Here is a 25,192-nt window from a genome sequence, read left to right on the forward strand (position 1 = left end):
ACTACCCTCTTCCCCTTTATTAGATGGAGAATTGGGGAGGACCAGGAGACGAGGAGGGCTGAAGCGGCCGTGGGGTGGATATTGTTGGAACAATATTTGCGAGAGAAAGAGTAGGGCCCTCATGGACATGGAACAAAGGCGACAAGAGGTTTGGGTGTGCAAGATGGTGAAGAGTAGTGGCCACCCCAACCAAAATACAGTTTGCGAGACTTCTAGGTGAATGGTCCCATGGGGGTCCAGAAGAATTGAAGGTGTGTCAGTGTATGACGATGGTTTTTTCCACATTGTTTTGTAAGCTTTATAATAGTTTTTATTTTAAATATACACGTAACAGATTATTTGAACAAAGTAATGTTTATTTGAATGACTGTGAAACATAATGGACAAAATGATTTATCATTTCGTCAGTAAAGAAGGACTGTGAACATGCAGGAAAGTAACACGATTAATACCTAGAAAACAAACTGTGTTTTCTTACTCCTTTGTCTTCTTGGTCCTCTTCGATATGCTGTGTCTTCTTGGTCCTTTTCGATGCTTGGTGTGTCTGCTTGCTCCTCTTAGATGCTTGTTGCAATGCTTGCTATGTCTTTCTCCATAAGTGCAATGAGATGAGACCTTGTCTTTTTCATACAAACATGTATATGTTGTGGTGCCATCTTTAATGTCTGTATTGTTTCGAATTTGAAATTTGAATCTCCATTAAATTTGCAGAGGCAATTATTTTTCACCATTTAAGCCCGACTTGATTGATTCTGTATGGAAATTGGTGGCCTTAAATGTTTCTTTCTGTGGATGTAGGTGGGAGTGGTCGTGACATGACCAATACGCGCACGATGAAGTGACCACATCGTGATTGTTTGAGCTGGACATATGGGACAAAGGGTTGGCAAACTGTGTTAAGGATGTCATGTTTCATGGCGCACACATGGACCTAAATGTTTGTTTAGGTGTTGTTTGGTGGGCCACTTTTGAGTCCACGTGTGCGTGGGTGGCATTATGGTGATGTTATGTCAGTTCATTTGTTCGGTGTTGGGGTCTGTAAACATTTAATATTTTCCATGTTTATATGCTTATTGAAAGAGACTTAATTTTTGAAAAATCGACCCACTTGTTGGCACGTTGGATTGTGCACCTAAGCAATAGATGTTGATTTATTAGTGGTCCAACTGGTTTGTTCGATCATATTTGAACTCTATGTTTTATATTTAAATATATAATCAAAACACTTTGTTAGTAAAATGTGTTGCGTTTTTATTAGGTGGTTGATTAAATTTTATGTGTCTATTTTAAAGATGATTATGACACGGACTAATAGATTAGACGCTCAATTGTAAACCCCAAAATGCACACAGACCATAACACATATTAGACCCCGCGCACGTATTGGCTCGTCTCCCCTAGTTCACCTCTAACCGATCTCAATCATGTGCCTATATGAAGCGCACGCTCAAGTGAAAATCTACTGTGATATCTTCCTGAGGTGACAACCTAGCATTTTGATTTTATATTCAGTTTAAATATATCATGTAAAATGGTTGTAGGCAAAATTTTAAAACCAATCTCAACGATTGGATTGTATCGAACTCCATTTAGGTATAGCCTGGCATACTACTTCCAATTCATATTGAACGCCATGCCATCACTGAGATCTCCATCCAAACATCCCCACACAAACGAGTTTTGAAAATGTCAGTCCACCTCCCGAGACAAGCAAACATTGCTCACATGTTCACCTCTTTGCATCAGTTGTCCTCCATTGTTAGCCCATTTCTGCTCCTCAAGTGTCCCAGATATCCTCGAGGTGCTTCACATAGAAGGACGCTTACAGGAGGACCCGCCTCTTTCAAAGCCACACTTAATGTCTCCACTAGGATCAGTCAGAGCTCTCCTGTTTTAATCCCACTCGATGATGAAGAAGAAGCGGCGGCAGCAGCGAAGGATATGCACATTCCTTTGGATAAGCTTTTCATTCCTCCCGGAGTGGATGCATCACAGCTGCAGAAGGCCAAGAGATTACAGGGATCAAACATAGTCCTGAGCCCTTATGCCAAGGGTTCTCAGATAAAGCAGGCTGAGTTTATAAAGAGCAGCTCAAGTGTGGAGGAATGCCCCGCCAATGGGTATCCCGAGTTTGCTCTGGTGGGTCGTTCCAATGTGGGCAAATCTTCTCTTGTCAATGCACTGGTCAGGAGGAAACAGTTGGCAATGACTTCCAAGAAACCAGGTGGGTATTAGTATTCTGTTTTGCTTTGGCCACAGTGCAGGATTTCTATCACACAGTTATATGCCGTCATAACCCAGTACATAAAATCTTTTATCACTGCCGGTATACAAGGCCTGGAGAAATTATTTTTAAGGTGAATTACCATTGGAACGGTCATATGAACAAGTGGATACATTTTCATGGGTTGTAGAGGTCAATTAATGGTACAGTATAGGTATGGCGGTCCAATGAAAGATAGTTCAAATAATTATCAGACAACAGTCTATGCCAGAAGGAAACAACAACAATGTCTCTCGTATTAATTCTGAAAATTAGCCTCTCAAATGCCTTAAATCAGACTGAGAAAGAAACTGAAACTATTACACAAAACAGAAAAGTGGCATGGAACTGTTCTACACCTCGAGATAGATGATAATTTGATTATTTTCTTCTTCTAGTAATCTCTTTTTTCCTTTGTTTTCCCCAATGTCTCTTTTACTATGAATGGTCGGCCTCTTCCTTTGTTACGCCCCTGCTTTGCTCTTTATCCTTTTGTTGCCAGCATATAAAGTTCATTTTTATTCAAAAAAAACCTGCAAATGTGTCTGCATCTGTTCTTCTATTCCTTGCAACCATTTTTTTTAATGTTCTTGGCCCTAGATGTCCTCATGAATTATTGTGCAATGATCACCAATCCTCAAAGACTAACCGTTCATCTCGCAGGCAGATTTGTCTTCATGCTGGGACCATTAACAAAATTACTCGAGTATACAACTCTCATTTGATTTCCAGATGAATCTTACCACATCATCTCGGACAAAACCCCTGTACTCCATCAACTTTTTCTGATTGGAATGTTTTGAGGATTTCAAAGCCGTGTTTAACAACAAGTCAAAAGAAGAAATGCAACCAAAAATAGTTGCGCAACAACTAGGAACGGTTGCACAGCAACTCGAAAATGTTGCATAGCCATTGGAAACCCACTGGAAACTGTTGTGCGGCAACATGACACTTATTTTTATGTTTTATTTAAAAAAATTTGTAATGCAAGATTGCTGGTGGACCCAAATGTGCGTGCATCATATACACTAGGTAAGTGAAATGTACCTTGAACCCTGGGACTTAGATGCATTTATTCACAATGCTCTATTGTTCCATTTTACCAAGTACTCATTCTGCTCCCTCCCTTTTGTCTTCTTAATCACTTGTGAGTCTATTGCTGCTTCTATCTCATCTTGTTCTTTCTTAGGCATTTGCTGCACCCATTCTTCTTTTAATAAATCTAAAGTTGTCCTTAGTACCTTATCTTTCCACTTGTGTGTCCCTCCTAATAATAAGGGCACAAATCTGCCACATAAAAAATCGACAAGATATCCACTCCTTCCGGGAGCTCTTATCTTGTAAGCATTTGTTACGAATTTCCTCAAGATCTTACAAGGCCCAATTTTTCATTTTAGTTTGCTTTAAGTTTTGGTTGGGAACTTTTCCTTCCTCAAATTAGCTGAAACTAGGCGTCCATCTTCGAATTCTTGCTCTCTTCTCTTCGAGATTTGCATGTTGTTTGTATTCTATTGTCTTGTTCTCCAAATTTTCTTTCACTTCTTTATACCCAGGCATATACTTAGCAAAATCCTTTGATACTGCACTTTGTCTTCCCAAAGCAGTTGTACTTCTCAACTCATCTATCCCCCCTTTAGGGCTATATTCATACACAATTTGAAAATGACTCTTTGCTGTATTCTTTTTAACCAAGTCGCTGTATACAAACTTGGCTAGTACTGGTGTAGAATCCCATAGAGTTGGCTTCTTCCCAAATAAACATCTCAACAAATTCCTGAGGCTTCAATCGATAACCTCCATTTGCCCATCTTTTTGTAATGATAGGTTGAAACCAAACTGAACTTAGTGTCTAACTTTCTGCACAAACTACACCAAAACAAGCCCACAAATTTTGTATCCTTCGTCATCCTTCTTGGTTGCTAGTATGGCTAATATTGTACACAAGCACAAACTTTTTCTCACCAAACCTTTGTCCAATAACACTTGGACTTGTCACTCCCCCTCCTCATTCTCCATAAATGTCATTTTATATGCAGCCTTGTTTAATAAGCTTAATCTGGGGATTAAATCCATACAATCGCCCATGCTTCTCATTGGTGGTAACCCAATTGATATTTCTTTTAAAAGTTTCTACAACTGATTCTTCACTTCATGTGAAATTTTTTCCACTTTACTTGCTGTTCTAACCTCCATAGGTTTAAGAATGAAAGCAAAGCAAGTTTTCTCTTTCTTCATCTTGGAATTGTTTTTGTGAGATTAAACACACCTTAGGACTTGTTGGTGTTTATTCCTGCAACCCTCACTCCTAAGGAAGGATCTCATCACATCTGAGGTCAGGGAGAGAACCATTTAATGTGGTTTCAAAACTATTGACAGATTAAGGACAGGAAATTCCAACAGTAACAAGGCTTAAACAAGCCTTCTTCACTTAGAGCTCTACCAAACTCAGGAGGGTATTCCTACTTATACCAATAAATTCAGGATATTACTCAAAAAACCCTCATAGATATACAGATTTGCTTATTGGTAGATTTTCCTCAGATAAAACAGGGGACCCTACATGCACTTAACACACCCATATCCCTGATCCCGCAACATTAGAAATCGTTCTGAGAAATTATTCAACATTGGTGATGCCCAAAAAGATGCAAGGGACGTCAAGCATGCACTAGGGAAAAGAAAATAACCCCTTGACCACTTAAAGACAGAAAAAGGCAGAAAATGGAAACCAATTTAATTGAGAGATTCTGAAACCCCCTGTAACAGACAGTACGACCAATGCCTATCCATGGAAACAAAGTCAAACCCACAGAGCAAAAGCAAACCCCACATCGTAAAAGAGCTCAAATTAGTGAATTCTCTTCATGTTCATGCTTTGGCATCAACACAATTCCGCTATAATATCGCATGCATCCATTCTTATTTATCCTGCAAATATTTACTGAACTCACTGCAACTCACATACATAATTTAATATTCTCCTTGAGAATAACCCGTAAGTGCAATCACACAATGATATGAACATATAAAAAACAAACTAACCCATCCTTAACATATTAGCTTGTATGAAATCAAAAAACAAATTAGGAGACAAAGCATGAAATAATGGAAGAATTTTCTTTCATTACTAATTGAAAAATTACAATATAGAAGATATACTTCTTTTCTGTAGGTAAAACTCTAAAACCTAAGATAAAAATAAGCCTGCAACTATCCGACCTGCTAAAGAAAAAGATTCAGAAGCCCTTTACGACAACCTTAGTATTCCTTTTATAACACAAGGAATGCACAAGCTACAGTTTGTTTACATGTGTCCAACATGCCTTTTTTTTAAACTTGCCCTTTTACAAAGAAATGACCTAATGGATCTCGTTGCCTCAACTTTGTCCAGGAGTGTAACCGCTTGGATGACCATACATGGTAACCATCATGCCCAGATCAGAGGGTATCCATAGGGACTAACCATCATGCCAACCAAGTCACCACCGACCATGGGTGGTTATTGATGCAGAAGATACCAACTTGAGTAATTCCTGTTACTCATCCTGGTAGGGGAGAACCTTGAGAGTTTGGGTTAGCAACACTACCAACCCAATTCCTCAGTGTCTGTGTCCATCCCTGTCTCCCTATACTTTTGCATCCAAAGGGAAAAATTTGCCACCAGAGGAAATCTAGTCAAATGCAAACTATAAAACAGTACTGCATGTGCACATTGATCATCTTGTTCCTCTCTGGCAGTTTGGTGCATTCTCAATACCCCTTTGGTTATATGTCAGACACTCCATAGATTTGCTTTCAGGAACTCGACACCTCTTCTGCAACACGATCCATACCTTAGAAGGCTTTGACATAGCTGCAAACACTTCTAAGACCTACTCTTCAGCCTTCACAATAATCTAACAATATGGCTCTTTTACCTTTACACTACTCCCTCTTTAAGAACATCTTCAACGCCCCTGCAAGGCTTGCTGTAATAAGCGGTGATCAGAAAACTTCTGGCACCGCACATTCGACGCTATCGCACAAAATCGGCTTTCTTTTATTTTATTCCTTCAAACTAGTGTGAAATGTCCCTTACATCCCTTAGTCACACATTTCAAAATCAGGATGTTGCGTTTGACCAACACCCGCGATGACATATACCGCTGGCATTTTTGAATCCTTCCTAAAAAGGCCACTGCAAAAATCCGCATACTTGCAATTCTTTTACTTTTATCAACTTCATCTTCGTGGGGGAACGGGATGCATTACCTGCAAACACAGTCCTGTTTTGCACGCCTGCATACCCATTGGCATGTTCTGGCTTTACCTTTGCGGGGTTGTAGGTTCCCTATATTGGTGTTCTTCAATTCCACTTGCTTGCGACATTCTCATTTCCCCATGAAGTCATTTTGCGGATGTACGGGCCTCATCATTCCTTATTTCATGCCCATCCGCCAACCCGCACACTTTGTCATTCTTTCCCACTCCTCGCGGGACCGCGGGCTTTTTCATATTCCGCCCACTCGTAGTTTTCTGATTCCTCTTTTCTCCCACTTAGCGGGGCTACGGGCGCTTACCTCTGCTCAACTGTCATGGATAGTTACTCCCGTGCGCCCGCACATCGTCTAACCTTCCTTTATTTTGACCGCGCGGGGGAACGGACCCTTACTTGTAAGCTCTTCAGTACCTTCCGCAGGCCCGCGCTGAAGACTTAAAACAAATGAAACAATTCACGGAGGGTGGGACCAATTGCCGAGGCAAACACTACTCCGTTCGCATGCCTGCAGGATAAAAGATAGAATCCGGAATGCAGTCTGTGGGGAAACGGAATAAAGACTCAAGGCCAGAAATAACCACGTGCAACTTAAACAATGGGTTGAGGGGAACGTTGCAACTACGAAATAGAGCAAGGGAGACCTAAATGTGGAAGATGAGACTAAGGTAAAAAATAAAAATTTCTCTTGCCAAGCTTTAAATGAAAATAAAACCCCTCCCCTAAGGAATAAAAATGACAGCCGTAAGCAGTGAATCCTTTCCAGGACAAAAACCAGAAGCAAACATTTTGTAGTCCTAACAGGACTACTGTCCACTTCTTCCCCTTTGTTCTTTAATGGATGTAGCGTACACTTTCTTCCATCCTTTATAATTGAGTAGTAATTCATCCTACCAGTATGTTCAGATTTTCTATTAAATTGGCAAGGCCGTGCCAACAAAACATGAAGAGCGTCCATGGGCATAACATCATTCAAAATCTCATGCTTATATGAACCAATTTGAAAACTCACTAAACATTTCTTTTTTACTAAAATTTACATCCCTTTTTGTTACCATGAAGCTTTGTGTAGGTTTAGGTGCTCGAATTTCTTCATTCTAAGCTTCTCTACAATCTCCTTAGACACCAAATTATCTGAACTTCCACAATCAACAATTACCTTGCAACACTTATTTTTAGATTTACATATAGTTCAGAATAGGTTCTTCCTTTGTATTGGTTCATGCTCTCCCTTAGCTGCTTTCAAGAACACTCTTGTCATCATGAGAGATTTGCCATACTCTGGTTCCTTTGTTGTTTGGGTGAAGCAACACTTTTTTCATCCTCTTGAGCAATGGGATTTCTCGCTTTGTTTTCTTCATTGCTGTTCTATTGTACTTGTGGATTGTCAAATGCATTATGTTCACAGCTTCTCTGTACCTGCAACATATTTGAGCAAATCCCCTACCTTTTCCTCTTTCATGATAGCCTCTTTCCCATGTTTTGATTGAAATTTCTGTTTTGAGTAGTGCTTGACTCTTCTTCATTTGCGTGCTGTCCTCTACCATTGTTTAGTTGTCCTCTTCCTCCAGAGTACTGTCATCTTTCTATGGAATTATTCTGCTGCCTTCTAGATAACTTTTCTTCTGCCTTCAAAGCACATTGATAGGCTTCTATTACCAACTTCGCTCTAATCTATCAAACTCATCTTGAATGGAGATATGGAGTCTATTAGTATACTTCGAAATATTTTTTCATGATTCTCTATGTGGCTAGCCCTGATGTTGAGCTATTTCTTTGTGTAGTCTTTAACATTCATCTCCTTTTCCTTTAGGTTCTACAATTTATTGAATAAATTTATTTGATAGTCTGCTGGTAGGAAATTGACCTTAAACTTCACAACCATTTGATCACAAGATTTGGATTTCTGCTTGTACCAAACTTCATCTTCTTAGGATCCTCAATTTATTTTTGATTGAACAAATTTTTCCATAGTTATAATCCAATTTATAAGTTCCTCAAAAGCTTCCACTGTAACAAGGGGTATCCAACTTCTGCTTACTACCCATTTTTTGCAATAGCTTGAAACTGCTTTCAAGTCATCCATAATATTCTTTACTTCAAGATTTTGGTCTTCAATTTTATCATCATCAATTAATCCTCAACATTTGTTCCTCTTCTTTGTGCCATCTCTATTATGTCAAATTTGGTTGTAATACCTCTCAACATCTCTGCCTTTGCACATTGTCTTCTCATCATAGTTCTCTGCAATTATAGGACTTCTTCATACCTGCAACAAATCCTCTAGAGACTTTTAAGACACAACTCCACAAGGAAAGTCTTTCTTTGATCCACTTGGTGTAGTCTAAGTAGGGGGTACAATGAAAGACAGCTTAACCTATCAGCCTAAACAATTCTTAGACAACATTCTACCCCAGATGGAAATAACAACAGTGTTGCTTGTATCAATTTTGAAACTTAGCCTTTCAAATGGCTTACCATAATGTTGAGAAAGATCTGCAAAGTTTAAAACCATTTCATGAAAAAAAAAATGGCATAGGATTTGTTCTGTGCCTCAAGATGGGGTGATAATCTAATTATTCTCTTTTTTGATTAATCTTTAGTTTTTAAAATTTTCTTCATTGCTTTTCTTACCAGCATATTCCCCTTCACCATGATTTAGGGTACATTTTTGTTCAAGAACAACATGTCTGCATCTCTGCATCTATCATTCTGTTGCTTGCAGCCTTTTTTCTTCATATTCTTGGTTGTAGATGTCCTCATGAATGACTGGGTCATGTTTCCCATTCGTCAAAGATTGACTGTTCATTTTCCAAACAGATTCGTCTTCATTCTAGAACTATTATTAAACAAGATTAATCTTGCTTGATTTCTAGACAAATATTCCCACATCATCTTGGACAAATCTCCCTGAACTCCATTTACTTCATTCCGATTGAAATGGCTTGAGGGCTTTACACATTAAATGTTTGATGAAAAGTCAAAAAGTAAACACAACCAAGAACAATTGTGCACCAATTGCTAGAAGTGGTTGCGTAGCAACAAAGAATTTTTTTGTGACTACTGGAAACCTTTACATAGCTGCTATAAACCTTTATGCAGCCATGGGAAATGGTTGTGCTGCCATAGGAGACTTATTTCATATTTTGTTTATTTATTTTTTGGTGATGCAATATTGCTTGTGGACCCTATGCTCTTGCATTAATTTGGCCTAAAGTAATTTAGTATTTTATAATGTTTATTGTCTCATCTCGTTGTTGATTGCTGAGGCCGGGTAAGGAGGGCTATTCGGATCCCCCTGGGCTACACACTTGCGAATGGTATGTAGGATAGATAGTGTCATAGATGGACTACTCGCCGAAAACTCGGTGATTAGTCGCCAAAAACCCGCGAGTAATTCCCGCCGGTGAGTAATTACCACTTTTACTTGCAAAAACTACTCGCCGAGTTTAAAACTCGGCCGCCTGTGTGTAAAGGCCAAAAACGTCAGAAATCAGATTCATTTCATCATTTCTTGACTTGTTTTTTGGTGAGGGGGGGAAAAATACTCTTCCAAATACTTGCAAATTGATTTCCATTGATTTGAAGCAGATTGAAGCAGATTTGAGGTGGTTTTTGAAGAAAATCAGATTCCCAGGTAGGTTTTCTGATTGTTTTTCTATGTTTTTTTAAAACATTTTATTTATTTTTTGTTGCATCTAGATGAATTAAAAATCATTCCTAAGTAGTCAAAACTGATTTTGAGTCATTGGAGCAAGATTTAACACTATTTTTGACAAGTTTTGTTGAATTTTTCACTATTTGTTTGAAGAATTTCTAGTTTTTAAAAAAAAAAAAAAACCCCAATAGTTTTTTTTTTTTTAACTTTGAATGACGTTTAAAATTATTTAAACTAATTAAGATAGTTTGCTAAATTGTTAAACTAAAATATTAACTTTGTCTTTTCACTTTGTATGTGTAGGTTAATAGTTAACCATTAATTCAGTATGGCAAATTCAGGGTATGATTGGCCACTAGAACCATGCCCATCTAGATATATAGGCACCCGCCTAAAGGTGCTAGAGATAGGGCTTGGAGGTATGCCTATGAAGGACTGGACCATGGGTCGGTGATTTGCATTAAATGTAAAAAAGTATTTTATGGAGGCATAAACTGCCTCAAATACCACCTTCTAGGCATTGACAAGCATGATGCTAGGGTATGTCCTGGGGCCACCGAGGAAATAAAAAGAGACATTAATGTCATACTTTCAGCTGGGGAAGAGAAGAAATTGCAAAGGGAGAGGGCAAAACTAGCCATGAGAGTAGCCATAGCTGAATCTCAAGGTGCTTCAGTTGACATTGAAGAAGAAGAAGAAGCACTTCAGGGCATAGTGGGGCTCTCGTCGTGGCCCACGTATCTACAAACTCAACACCACCTCGGCCACCACTTCTGCTTCCTCTAGTAGAGTACCTGCTGCACAATCTATAGGTAGTTATTTTGTGCCCAGGAACACACCTGGAGCACAACCATCATTAGAGGCCACTGGATGGAATAGGGAGGCACATGAGAAAACAAACTTTGTAGTTGCTGATTTTTGGTACTTCAACAACATTCCATTTTAATGTAGCAGACAATCCTTATTGGCTAAATTTGGTGACCGCAATGACAGTTTCGGGAAAAGGGTACAATGTCCCTTCTTGCAAGGATTTGAGTGGGAGGCTAGTAAATAGTCCACTTGATTTCATTTTTAATTGTTTTTCTTGTTTATTAAATCAAAATTGTGTACTAAGACCTAATTTCACTTTGTTCTTGTAGGTTGCTCACAAATGCAGTTGACAGGGCAAAACAAGTGGTGGAAGACCAAAAAAATTAATGGAGAAAATATGGCTGCACCATTCTTTCTGATGGGTGAACAGATGGCAAAAACCGCACCATTATTAATTTTTTGGTTGCTTGCAAGATTAATGTGGTGTTCTTGAAATCGGTTGATGCATCCAATAAGGTGAAAAATATAGAAACATTGGCTAGAATGTTGGAGCACATTGTCATGGAGGTGGGAGTAGAGAATGTGGTGCAAATAATCACAGATAATGCAACAACATATGTGGCAGTAGGTAGAATCCTTTTGAATTATCACCTTAGCAATAACTTCTTCTTTTGGAGTAATCTCACTTGTAGTAAGCTTTTTTTTTACAACTGGAGTATCTTGTGTTTACCCTGTGGGGTGTGTTAGTAATATTGCATATCAACAATTAGATAATAACAATAGGATAGAATAGTAACCAAAAACTCCGAGCAATGCTTTCATTCATGCCAAAATGTCTAGTACGATAATCATTCTTTGCATTCCTGTCTCCAACAACAAGTACAAGAGCTTATATAAAGACATGGTCGAGGGTTGCGGTTAGCACCCGTGGGGAACTGTCGTGCAACGGACAATTACCCTCGATGATACTAACATACTTAACCAATGTAGCTTAACAAGTAATACAAGTAATACAAAGCCCATTTTACGACCAACATCATCCCCCCCTAAGAAAAGTCGTCTCCGAATGACAAGGACAAAAATCCGGGACTAACACAACAAAATGGGGATGAGTACAATGCTACACAGAAGAAAATCAAGAAGAAGGAGGAGGAGGAGGAAGCGTCCCTGATGAAGAAGGCCTGAACTATTGCTGCTTAGTAAAGTGCCTCAAAGTATGCTCTACCTCCAACTTGCGTTTCCGAGATCTCTTGACCATAAACACAACCTCCAACAGTTTCTTCTCCTTCGCATCCAATGTCTCTTGAGCCGTCCCCAACTGGGTCTCCAGCGACATCCGAAATTCCCTCTCCTGAACCAACACAACATCTAGCGCCAACCTGGATTCCCTCTCTCTAGCCAACTCCGCCTCTAACACCAATCTGGACTCCCTCTCGCGAGTAAACTCAGTCTCAATAGACCACCTAGCATCCACCGCAGCTAGTCTCTTAGCTTCTACAGAAGCACCCCGATGCTGAGCCCGCTGCAGGGCTAAGTAAGTATCTCGGAACTGTTGCTCCATCTTCTGCACTAGGGAGTACAGCTGGTGGCTACTCGGAAGCCGTGGAGCTTGCTAAGCACTTACCATCTCCGGTGTCTCTACCGCGGGCCATCCCTGAGAAAGAAAACACCGCTCAAACTCCTCACACTGCCCAGTAAGGACTTGCACTCGCCTGGATAAGGCTCCTGCGACAACATCCATCCCGACTGCCTGCATACGCTTGGCCAGCTTATGGCCATGCTCTAATAGGGACTCTCCCACCTGAGTAATGTGTGCCATGTATGCACCCATGGAAGCCAATCCATTGACGACCTCTGGCCCGACCTCAATATCTAATGGAGACCTCACTTCGGAGAGGGCATCCGCACCGTGGTTGTGTACCTCTGCCTCCTACAACACCTCTGTCCTATCTGAGACATGCACCTCGCCCCCCATGAGCTCCAGACCTGTGCTATCCTCCAACTCCACGACCTCATTGGGAATGTGACTGCGTCCCAATAAAGGAGGAACTCCGACTGGTTGCATAGGCTGCATTGCCCACTCACTAAGCTAGGCATCTGTGGCTGCATCCACAGGCTCTCCCAACATCCTGCTAGCCTGCCCTATGGCGATGCTCTCAATGTGCGGAATCTCCTCCGTTCCCACATGCCGAACTGGCTCTGTCACTCCTCTGGTACTAATGGGCTCCCCTGTATGCACGGCTGAGGCTGGCGCTACCCTTGATGGTGTCTCGTGGGGTGGACTGAGGGTGATGGCCGGCCGTAGTTCCCCAAATGCAGGGCCAAGGGTCCGTGTCCTCGCATCCATAGGCAAAGTACCTGAAAGAAGGGTAGATGAAAAAAGAATCTTCCCTATGGGAGATGCAACTTGTTGTGTGCCAGCTTGTGCCATGCCCCCACGACCGTGTCCTTGCTCTCCCATGGCTGGTCCCACACTCTCGAACTACTTGTGCTCTGTACCCTCCGTGCAGAAGGCCTCCTCCGCGTCCTCCTCTGAGTTGTCACTTCCCATACCATCGTCCCCATCAGACTCGGAGACTACCACCTGTACTTTTCTTTTCTTTGAAGACGGTGGAATACCGCTGGGCCCAGAGCCCAAGCTGTCCAAATGCATCCAATAGCTGACAGGTGGGTGTGTATCGTCCACTGGTAACTGTGGTTTAAACTCTTTGTCCTCTCGTGGGACCTGGTCCATCGTGGCCGCAAGGAACAAAGCAATGGCATGGTGCGGCATATAAAAAATTTTGTGTCGTAACAAGAGAAATTCGTCCAACTTATCTGCTAAGATAGCTGCCCAGTCATACTGTATCCCATTGCGCAACCCGTCCATGAGAAATATGTGCTGGGTAGAAATGTCTGAGGCACGGCTGGAACCGGTGAGCCTGCTTTTCACCACGTCCATTAAGCAACGCATGTTGCCCTCAGCAATGAAGTCCTTCTTCACGCCCCTCTTCTTCTGTGTGTAAGCTACGTCTTCCCATTCCTTCTGCGAAAGCTGACGACAAACTAAACCCAGCATATTTTCCCTGTCCTGCTGTGAGGCCCTCTTCCCTACCTCATCGATTTTCGTGGCTCTTGTGGCTAGCAAGCCAAAAACCCGGGCAACCTCTGTTCTGGAGGACACAATGAGCTTCCTCCCACAATAATCAATTACCGAGCAACGCCCATGGCTATCATAATTCCGAATCATGGCTCTAAGAGGCCCTTCGAACTCCTTTATTCGAAAGATTGGCATTCGGATAATCCATTGTACGCCCGCTCTCCTCAAATTCTCCTTCACCGAATAGTTTTCCGCTGTATCACTCCACCATTTTCTGCAGTTCAACCCATGTAAACCCTCAAACATCACCGTGTTCGCTGTTATCCCCCATGGGCTTGCTGCAACCTTTGATCAGAGCTTCTTTTTACCAGTACTTGTGTCCATGCCTCCTGCAATCCTTACTCCTGATGGTAAAACCCTTGCCGTCTTGTCGAAGTCTAATAACTGTGCTCTCCATTGGCGCTTCCCTACTGAATTCATTTCTCCACCAATGGTTATACCGTTACTTTTTCCTGCGGTAGTGCGACTCTGTCTCTATTCTCCTGGAGGCGTAGGCGGAGCTCTTTTATTCTCCTGCGGCTTTGGTGTGGCATCCACGGGGGTTCATGGGGCTGCTGCGACATTTCATGGGGCTTCTGTTGTGGCGTTCATGTCAGTTAAGGCGGGGTTTTGTGCGGCGGTTTTCTCCACCGCACGGTGGTCCCATTGCACGGTGGTCCACCGCACGGTGGTTCCACCGTGGCCACTTTGGTTTGTGTTCTTTTTTTCTTTTTTTTTAAAATTAATTTTTTAATTATTTCCACTTAGGACTTGCTGGTGCGGCCGTCACTCGTGGTACGACTTCAATTTGTAGTCGTTCATAGCCTGGGGCACCTCTTTTCCGTCCAACGGTGTCAGTCAGATCGCCCCGTTGGCCTTGACTTCGCCAATTCGGAAGGGTCCTAGCCATCTCACCTTAAACAATATTTTATTAATTCATCCCGTCCAATACAATTTATGTCAGTAGTATGACACCATTATTATAGTATAGAATGTTCTTTATTCCTCCTGGAGGTTTAGGGTTCAATTCCCCCTTCGCCTCTTGCCATCACGCTCCGCTTCCTAGCGACGATTGTTTTCTTCGTACTGTCGGAGGACCTGTTGGCGTTGCTCCTCACGGGTAATCTCCTCCAGGTGGGTTCGCTGTGCCAGTGATGCCTGTGCAAGCAACCAAGGGAGGTGGTTCATCAACTGATTCGGTGTGGGGCTAACGGCCAGTGCGGTCCACATGACACTTGTTGGGATTTCAGCCTCTGTGGCCTCTCTTCGAACGTAGGTCTCGATGGCCGCCTGAAGCAAGATTGAGAATTCCCTCGTTGCAGTGTCCTCTCTGTCGTAGAGTTCTGTTTGTGCGTCATCGACCTCTGGGTTAATCTCACCAACGAGTTGGCCCATCATATCCATACGCCATCCCCGCTCCTTCCTTTCCCGAGTATGTCTAGGCAATGGCGCCAAATGTTTACCCCGTGGGTTGTGTTAGTAATATTGCATATCAACAGTCAGATAATAATGATAGGATAGAATAGTAACCAGAAACTCAGAGCAATGCTTTCATTCATGCCAAAATGTCTAGTACAATAATCATTCTCTGCATTCTTGTTTCCAACAACAAGTACAAGAGCATATATAAAGACACGGTCGAGGGTTGTGGTTACCACCCGTGGGGAATTGTCGTGCAACAGACAACTACCCTCGACGACACTAACATACTTAACCAACGTAGGTTAACAAGTAATACAAGTAATACAAAGCCCATTTTATGCCCAACATCTTGTACTTTCTTGTTGTCTCTTTTAAGCAGCGTTTTTCCTTGCAAGTAGAATCCTCCAAGATAGGCACCCCACTCTTTTTTGGACACCTTGTGCAGCACATGTCCTTGACCTTCTTTTGGAGGACATAGGAAAACTTGATTGGGTGACTCCAGTTGTGGAAGATGCAAGGAGGATAACAAAATATATTTACAATCACCCTTGGGTTCTACATTTGGTGAGAGAGCACACCCAAGGGAGATATTTGGTGAGAGCCGGTGTCACAAGGTTTTCAATGATTTTCTTGACATTGCAAAGCACTCTTGGTGCATTGACTTCTTCGAAACAAATGTTTGTGAGTCAAGCATGGCTAGACTGACCTTATTCAAAGAAGGCTGAAGGAGAGGGTGTCGCATGCATAGTCTTGACAACCATTTTGCACAAAAGGCTGCAGAGATTGGGAAGGTAACTTTAAAACTTGAATTTTGAATTATTCTTGATTCAAGTCTCTCATTATTAATTTGTAACTTCATTAATTAATCTTTTTGTAATTTGTATTTTTCAATTGTAGGTGTCAGAGCCCTCGGTTAGAGTTCTCCGCTTGGTAGATGGGGAAAAAACCCCAATGGGGTATATTTATGAGGCCATGGATAGGGCCAAGGAGTCTATAAAAAATTACTACAAGGGGGATAGACTCAAATTTGATCCCATTTGGGAAATTATTGATAAGAGGTGGAACAATTAGCTCTACCAACCCATTCATGCAGCAGGGTACTTTCTCAACCCTCGTTTTAAGTTCACGGATTCTTACTTAGATCTTAATGGAGAGGTCATGGAGGGCCTCACTACATGCATTTAGAGGATGATACCCGAGGTTGAGGTGAGAGACCTCGTTGTGGCCAAACTCCAAAATTATGAGGAAGCAAGGGGTACGCTATTCTCTTCAAAGTTGGCCATGAGAGGAAGAACCACTCTAACCCTAGGTATAACATTTGCCATTTGAATTTTGGGGTTTAAAGTGTTCGATAAATTGATAAATTATGTTTTCGCTTTTTTCTTTGCTTTATAACTTTTCAATATTTTATTTCGTAGATGCTTGGTGGCAAAGTTGGGGTGGAAATTCCCCAAATCTCAAAAAATTTGCCCTCAAAATCTTATGTCAGCCTTGTAGTTCATCCAATTGTGAGCACAATTGGAGCTTGTTTGAAGCCATCCACACGAAGAAGAGGAGCAAGTTAGCGCAAAAATGCCTCAATGACCTTGTCTTTGTGCAATATAATCTTTGGTTGCGCATAAGGAAAGTAGAGGGAGCACCAACTGGTCCACTTGACTTGGATGATATAGATCCTTACAGTGATTGGACATCACAGGAGCAGCCTCCGTTGTTTACAGAGGATGACATCATTGATTTGGAGAGGCAAGCTATGGAGGAGGGGGGTGGATTTGGTTTCACACTAGATGACATTGAGGAGGATGAGGAGTCATTGCCAGCGCTATGAGAAGCTAGAGGCAGAGCTACATCCAGGATGGAGGACGAGCCACAGCCTGAGCTAGACGTACCGAGTGAGGAGGCACAATCACGCCCAGTGCAGACTTTTAGGACTAGACCCTCTAGTTCTACCTCTCCCCTAGTTTTTACTGGAGTTGGGAAGAGGAAGATGATGTATATACTTTTAGTTATACAAAAACTATTTACTATTTTGCTTCCAGCCATCAGCATTCCTCACGAGGATGCGATTTTGTACGCACTTTGCATTTAAATATATCTAGACTCGGCTTGTTTCTATTGTGTTCTCATTTATTGACTCATTGGATGCATCTACTCATTGAATTTTGCAAAAAAAATGCATTTCTAATTAAATTTAAGCAATTTTTTAAGTTCCTGAGTTTTTTGCCGAGTACTGGCCGAGTTTTTCCTGAGTTTTTTTTTCGGGCCTCGGCGAGTAGTTCAACTATGGGTAGTGTTATCAGTTATGTGTAGAAGTGAGTTGATTTTTGTAGCAATTGTATTTGCATTACCAATTGCTGGGGAACTGTGGTTAGCTCAAGTTTAGACTTGAGGGGATTGAAGACCAACTTAGAAAATATTGGATCTCACCCATAGAAGCAGATATCAAAATATCTTGGAAAATACTGGATCTCAGACTGCTGACCGACATTGGATCTCAGGCTGCTGACTGATAAACATCTCAGATTGCAGATTGATATTTAAAAAAAAAACATTGACTGCTAATTTGATTGAAATTTTCCAATATTATACAATTTTTTCCCTTTAAAGGCTGTAAACGGTGACTTTTTTGCTTGTTTTAAATTTTATTCTGTTCAATTTTTTCTGCAACAAAATAGACTGGTTTTAAGGGTTTACTGAGCGCTGAATGATTTTCATATCTTTAGGATGGCTGGGGTATTTGATGAGGAACAGCTGAATCAAATTAGGCATTAGCAGAATGCTGGAGCATCAACATCAGGAAATATATTGTATTCCCCTATTGGATTGTATCATGCTATTTATAAACTTTGCATCTTGTGTTATAGTTATTTTAAGGGTACCTCTGTTTATTCATTGCTTTGTTATACTTCACGATTGGGAGTAGGAAGATATCTCTATTTGGGAGGACATAAGGCCATAGCTCCTTTCTGTCCCCTAAATTTTTGAGTGCAGATTCTGATGTACTCAGTGGGAGTAAGAATGCCTGAGCTATGTGAATACCACTGCACATCTCCTGGGAAAGGTGTTATGATAGTGATAATATAAAATGCTCTGAGCTCTATAGGAACTATATCTGTGTTGTTAGCAATGATTTAAACTTTAGGATATAGAGATGGTGGTGTGTTCGGTTTTTACAAGAAACTTGGTGTCTTGCTCATTTCTTCCTATCTACTGATTTACAATGTTGAACCATTGCATGATGATTGAGTATATATCAACAGGTTCTTTTATTCTGGCTTTGCATCATATTGGGAGAATGAATGCCCTTGTATTGTATTATCTAGCAGTGAATAGTGGTATAACTCAGTGCATGACTGAACAAAGTGGTTGTAAGCAACCCAGTTTATATTGCATATGATTACGTCCAGCTAGTATAAGACAATCTGATCTATTTATCTTTTTATACAAAACAGCTTGATAATCTAGCATCACTTCATTATTTATAACCCATTGCAAAAACATCAAGAACTGCAGCCCTATAGTTGATCGTTCTTTTGCAGCTAGCTTCATTGGCTCTACCTGTTCTGTGTTACTTTGTAGGTTGACGTTTGATTTTGAGGGTTTGAATTTTTAAGTCAAACTATGCAGTAATGTACTTTGCATTTGTGCACTCTAATCAGCCATCTCAATATTATTGAGGAAAATCCATATTTCAATATTTGTGGTGTAATTTCTTGTTTACTCTCTGACTCTCTCTATGCAATCAACATGGCATTAAATGTAAAAACATCAGTTTTCGCTTTTTTTTTAATGAAATTTTCTGCCATGTTTGGTTCCCCAATATTGAGAATATAATGAGAAATTGAAAATATATTTATGTTTTGTTTTGTTGAGATATTCCTGAGAGAAATATTTGCTTCTGTTGTTTCACCTATATATTTTAAAGCTAAGTTGCAGGTCCTGGTACGAGTTTAAAGTTTTGTCTACCTTGTTCAAGAACTATTTTCAAAGATAAAAGCATTTAAATAATATATGGTTCTATTTGGTTTCGAGTTTTTTAGTTTCTCATTGTGATAGTATGATTTGATTTTAGTACAGTAAGCCTCAAGAGGGGCTGTTAGTTTGTTACTGTGATAGTATGTTTTGATTTTAGTACAGTAAGCCTTAAGAGGGGGTGTGTGTTTGTGACTGCATTAGTATGTTTTGATTTTAGCACAATAAGCCTTAGGAGGGGTTGTTAGCATATAAGGCTTATCTTTGCAATAAAATCACTATGGTGACTTAGTGGTGTGTTAATTTTTGCTATTATTAGCATTTAGAATCTTGAAGTAGTGTCACATTTATTTATTGTCAGTTAAATCTCCAAAACTCTATATAAGGAGACAGACCTCTTTGTAATACTCACTCCAATATCAAATAATATTTTATTGAGTTCTAGCATGATGGAGAAATTTATTCCTCTGTTTCTGAGATTTCAGAAATTTTGGGGCATATAGTAATGATCTTTGCGTAGCATGAAGCAGATGAATTGCTAAAGAAGAAATTGTCATGCATTAACCTCTTTATCTTTTAGTAAGTATACTCACTAAAGTCTACCTGAAGACATAACTTTAAATATTGGTGCATTTTGCACCAACTTCTTTTCCTATGCTTTGATTGAACCTTTTGTAAATTGTTAAAAATTTCCTGCCTTCAGCATCTGCTCAAGCACTTGTAGCCAGTTTATTCTTTATCTTTATCAACGAGTATTGAGATAAACTTTTAGTGAAACGCATAAAAAAAATAAACATTAAAAGAAATTTTATTTAAAGTATGGCCTAATTCTTGAGTAGTTAATCTTCTACCATTTCTTTTAGAAAAAGAAACATATGATGGTAAACATAAAAAATATTAACTTTTTGCAGGGAAGACACAACTGATAAATCATTTCTTGATTAATGATAGCTGGTACTTGGTGGACTTACCTGGATATGGGTATGCTTTCATTGATGATCATTTTTTTTCTATGTAACTTCATTTAACTGTTTAATGGTTCTATGATAATTGATTTATATGTTTACTTTCCTTCTCCTTTTAATAACGAATATACTATAATTTCCTGCTCTTTTGCTTCTTTCATAATTTTTTCAACTAATGATTCTAATTGTTAAGAAATTAAATTTATATCAGACTGATGCAATTTGTTCAATGTGCAGATTTCCCTTTAAATTCGGAGTATTCAGAATTTAATCCTTCCAAAATATGAATGTCAACAATGATAATGTATCAAGGGCAGTGCAGGGCTTTTCTTCAAGTCTGAAATTCGTCGATCAAGGGAGAGAGAGCATTTATTGATTTCTATATCCTTCTCTCTTGAAATCGGCGAATATATATATATGTTTAGTGGGACATGTTATGAGGGGACATGTCTCCACAATGTGGAGGCATGTCCACTCATAACGTGTCCCTTACATACCAAGGGATGCAAACTTTATTTATGTTAGTTAACTTAACTCTTAACCAATTAAAGTCGTCGATCTGTAACGAACATATAAGTTCTATTTATCAAATACGAACATATAAGTTCAATTTATCAAATACGAACATATAAGTTCGATCTAATGAATACGATCATGTAAACTTTGATCTTGTTATATACAATGATGCCTTAATGATCATTACAGGATACAAGGCAAGAGAAGAATAGAATCTGATCACACACAGATTAATGTAGAGTTTCGATCAGACATAAGGATGACGGCTTGCAAAGTATTCGAAGTGATTGTTCTTATAAACACAAGGAAGGAGTATGTGTGTATGTATGTCACTGACATACATACATACATGCTTATATATGTATAATCAATATTAATGGTCACCCTTATATCTGACCGAAGCTACTATGCATCAACACTCCCTCTTAGCTAGGGAAGATAATCAAGTATGAAGATATCACCTAACTCGTGATAATGGAGGATGGTTTAAGAACATCAAGTCACATGACATTCTTCACATAGTGGACTGACATACATACATACATGCTTATATATGTATAATCAATATTAATGGTCACCCTTATATCTGACCGAAGCTACTATGCATCAACACTCCCTCTTAGCTAGGGAAGATAATCAAGTATGAAGATATCACCTAACTTGTGATATTGGAAGAACATCAAGTCACATGACATTCTTAACATAGTGGACTGACATACATACATACATGCTTATATATGTATAATCAATATTAATGGTCACCCTTATATCTAACCGAAGCTACTATGCATTAACACTCCCTCTTAGCTAGGGAAGATAATCAAGTATGAAGATATCACCTAACTCGTGATATTGGAGGATGGTTTAAGAACATCAAGTCACATGACATTCTTCACATAGTGGACTGACATACATACATACATGCTTATATATGTATAATCAATATTAATGATCACCCTTATATCTGACCGAAGCTACTATGCATCAACATTCCCTCTTAGCTAGGGAAGATAATCAAGTATGAAGATATCACCTAACTCGTGATATTGGAGGATGGTTTAAGAACATCAAGTCACATGACATTCTTCACATAAACATCCAGGTTATGGTATGTGCACTGACATCATGTCTCATGATGTCTACCATAACAAATCATGGCATTTCCATGGATATTACGTCACATAATAGCCACCATGATCATCTCATAAGGAGCATAATGATATTCAACTGATATCAAGTCTCATGATATCTATCAATAAGCCCAAGAGATATTAACTATCATGACATGTGCATGAATATCAAGTCACATGATATTCGTCATGATAGTGAACCGATCATTGTAAAGTTGTCACCTTACAATGTAGGATGCAAGTGTTCATTATTTGAAAGATCGTCACCTTTCAATAATGTACATAGGGTAGGCCCATAAGTCATAGAGTCACACATATGACAAAAGAGTTTACACATTAAACATCTTTATTAATTTTAATACAAATAGAAATTTAGAGATAATCTCAATAACTTACATTTCAACCATACCAAGTTTCTTCCTGAAGTTTTCAACTTTCACTCTGGGGAGCGGCTTGGTAAGTATGTCTGTTGTTTGATCACTTGTATTAATATACTCCAACTGGATTACATTCCTTTCTACCATGTCTCTCACATAGTGGTAAGGAATCTCTATATGCTTTGATCTATCATGAAATACTTGATTTATAGACAGTTTGATGCAACTTTGATTGTCACAGTGGATGATAGTAGGCTTTAGAGGCTCTCCAAATAATCCCACAAGCAGTTTTTGAAGCCATACTGCTTCTCTTGCTCCCAAAGATGCTGCAATGTATTCGGCCTCTGTGGAGCTTTGAGCTACTAAAGATTGTTTTATGCAAATCCAAGAAATCATAGCTGATCCCAAACTGAAGCAACACCTTGATGTGCTTTTCCGATCAATCACACTTCCAGCCCAATCAGAATCAGAGTAACCATGTAGATTTAGATCAACATTTTTATATTTGAGTTCATGTCCAAGAGTACCTTGAAGGTACCTCAATATATGCTTAGCATCAACAAGATGTATCTCTCGAGGTTCACACATAAACTGGCTCAAGGCATTCACTCAATAGCAAATATCCGGTCAAGTGTTAACCATGTACATCAGTGATCCAATTATCTGCCTGTAAAGAGTAGGGTTTGCAAGTCTGGATTCTGCTGCTGCTTCTTTTAGTTTATGTAGGTTGGTTTCCATGGGTGTCGACATTGGTCTGTAGTTCCACATTCCAAATCTTTTTAGAATATCAATGGTGTATTTCCCTTGATTTTGAAAAATACCTTCTAGTTTCTGCCAAACTTCCAATCCAAGGAAGTAGTGTAGACTGTCCAAGTCTTTCATATCAAATTCTGATGCTAGGTCCTTATTACATTGAACAATGAGGTGATCTTCTCCTGTAACTAGCAGATCATCAACATATAGAATAAGTATCAACAAATCACCATTAATTACTTTAAAGTAAAGATTTGGATCTGCATCATTCTTGGAGAATCCTAGACCCAACAAATAGCTATCAATCCTCTCATACCAAGCTCGGGGAGCCTGTTTAAGTCCATATAAAGCTTTCTTCAGTTTGCACGTATGTGAAGCTACATTATGAATCACAAAACCTTCAAGTTGTTCTAGATAGACTTCTTCCTCAATAGTCCCATTTAAGAATGCAGTTTTCACATCCATGTGATGGATCTTCCATCCTTTAGCAGCTGCAATAGCCATGACTGGCTCTAACGGAGGTATACTGGGCAACAAGTGCAAATGTCTCTTCATAATCAATACCTTCCTTCTGTGAGAATCCTCTGGCGACAAAACGTGCTTTATGTTTATCTATACTGCCATCTACAACATGTTTAATTTTGAAAAGCCACTTGGATGAGACAACAAATTTCTCTTTTGGTCTAGGAGCTATGTCCCAAACATCATTCTTTAGAATGGATTGGTACTCTTCTATCATAGCATCCTTCTAGACTTGATGCTTGAGGGCTTCTGCAACACCAGTAGGTTTAGAATTAATGATTTCACTCATTAATGCATCATATGTTAATTTGCGAGGTCTTTTGCTCTCTCTGAATGTTCCTTTGGGTGCTGCATAGATTTCTGCTTCTTGTATCATCTTTCCAGCCCAAAGTGGTCTCTTGTGATTATTTTTTGGTTCCTCTTCTTGAGTCTCTAGAGGAATTCGACTTTCATTTGTAGTTTCATCTGGATACTCCCTCTGAAACTCAAGAGTAAGATCTTCTTCCATACCTTTGTGTGAATCTGGTATTTCTATCTTATTTGATTTCCTGGCCTTCTTAAAGGCAATGTCTTCTTCAAAAATGACATCTTTACTTAGTTCAATTTGTCTCTGTCCAAGTATGTATATTTTGTAAGTTCAATTTGTCTCTGTCCAGGTATGTATATTCTGTAAGCTTTTGAAGTTTCACTGTAGCCTACAAATATTCCTTTTCTCCCAGAAGGTTCTAGTTTCAATCTCTTCTCTTTAGGTACATGAATGTAAACTGGGCACCCAAATATTCTTAAGTGATTGATATCTAGTTTTACACCAGTAAAGGCTTCTTCAGGAGTTTTATTTTCCAAGTGAGAGTGAGGACATCTATTTTGAATGTATATGACTGTATTAGAAGCTTCAGCCCAGAATGAGGTTTCTAGGTTTTGATCATAAAGCATTGCTCTATCTGCCTCTACTATAGTTCTGTTTTTCCTCTTAGCAACTCCATTTTGTTGAGGATTATAGGGTACAGTGAACTCCCTCTTAATCCCTGCATTTACACAAAACTCTTTAAAGGTTTTAGAAGTATATTCTTTCCCATTGTTAGTTCTAAGTATTTTAATTTTCTTCTCGGAAGAATTTTCTGTGAGAGCTTTGAATTCCTTAAACTTTTTAAGGATCTCTTTTGATTCTTTGCACTTGAGAAAGTATATCCAGGTCTTCCTGGAGAAGTCATCAATGAAAATTACATAATACATAAATCCTCCTATGGAGGGTACAAACATGGGTCCACATAGGTCAGAGTGGACTAATTCTAACACAACTTTAGTTCTACTCAAACTATTAGGAAAAGTACCCTTAGTATTTTTCCCCAAGGCACACCCTTTACATGCCCCATTGTGAGTTTGATTTAGCTTAGGTAGTCCGGTTACAAATTTATCCATAGAAGTTAGGGCACG

At 39.6% G+C, this 25,192-nt stretch overlaps 1 protein-coding gene across 1 annotated transcript in view; it reads left to right on the forward strand.

The window, feature by feature from the left end:
- The first annotated feature begins 1,378 nt into the window (after nucleotides 1-1,378).
- LOC131051236 (GTP-binding protein At2g22870) overlaps nucleotides 1,379-25,192 on the forward strand; it is a 47,840-nt gene continuing 24,026 nt past the window's right edge. The window contains exons 1-2 of the mRNA XM_057985653.2: nucleotides 1,379-2,224; nucleotides 20,407-20,476. Coding sequence (XP_057841636.2) covers nucleotides 1,687-2,224; nucleotides 20,407-20,476 — 608 coding nt within the window. The 5' untranslated portion in view covers nucleotides 1,379-1,686. The remainder of the gene's footprint in view (nucleotides 2,225-20,406; nucleotides 20,477-25,192) is intronic.

The sequence above is a fragment of the Cryptomeria japonica genome, chromosome 6 (genome assembly GCF_030272615.1).
Source record: "Cryptomeria japonica chromosome 6, Sugi_1.0, whole genome shotgun sequence".
Lineage (NCBI taxonomy): Eukaryota > Viridiplantae > Streptophyta > Pinopsida > Cupressales > Cupressaceae > Cryptomeria > Cryptomeria japonica.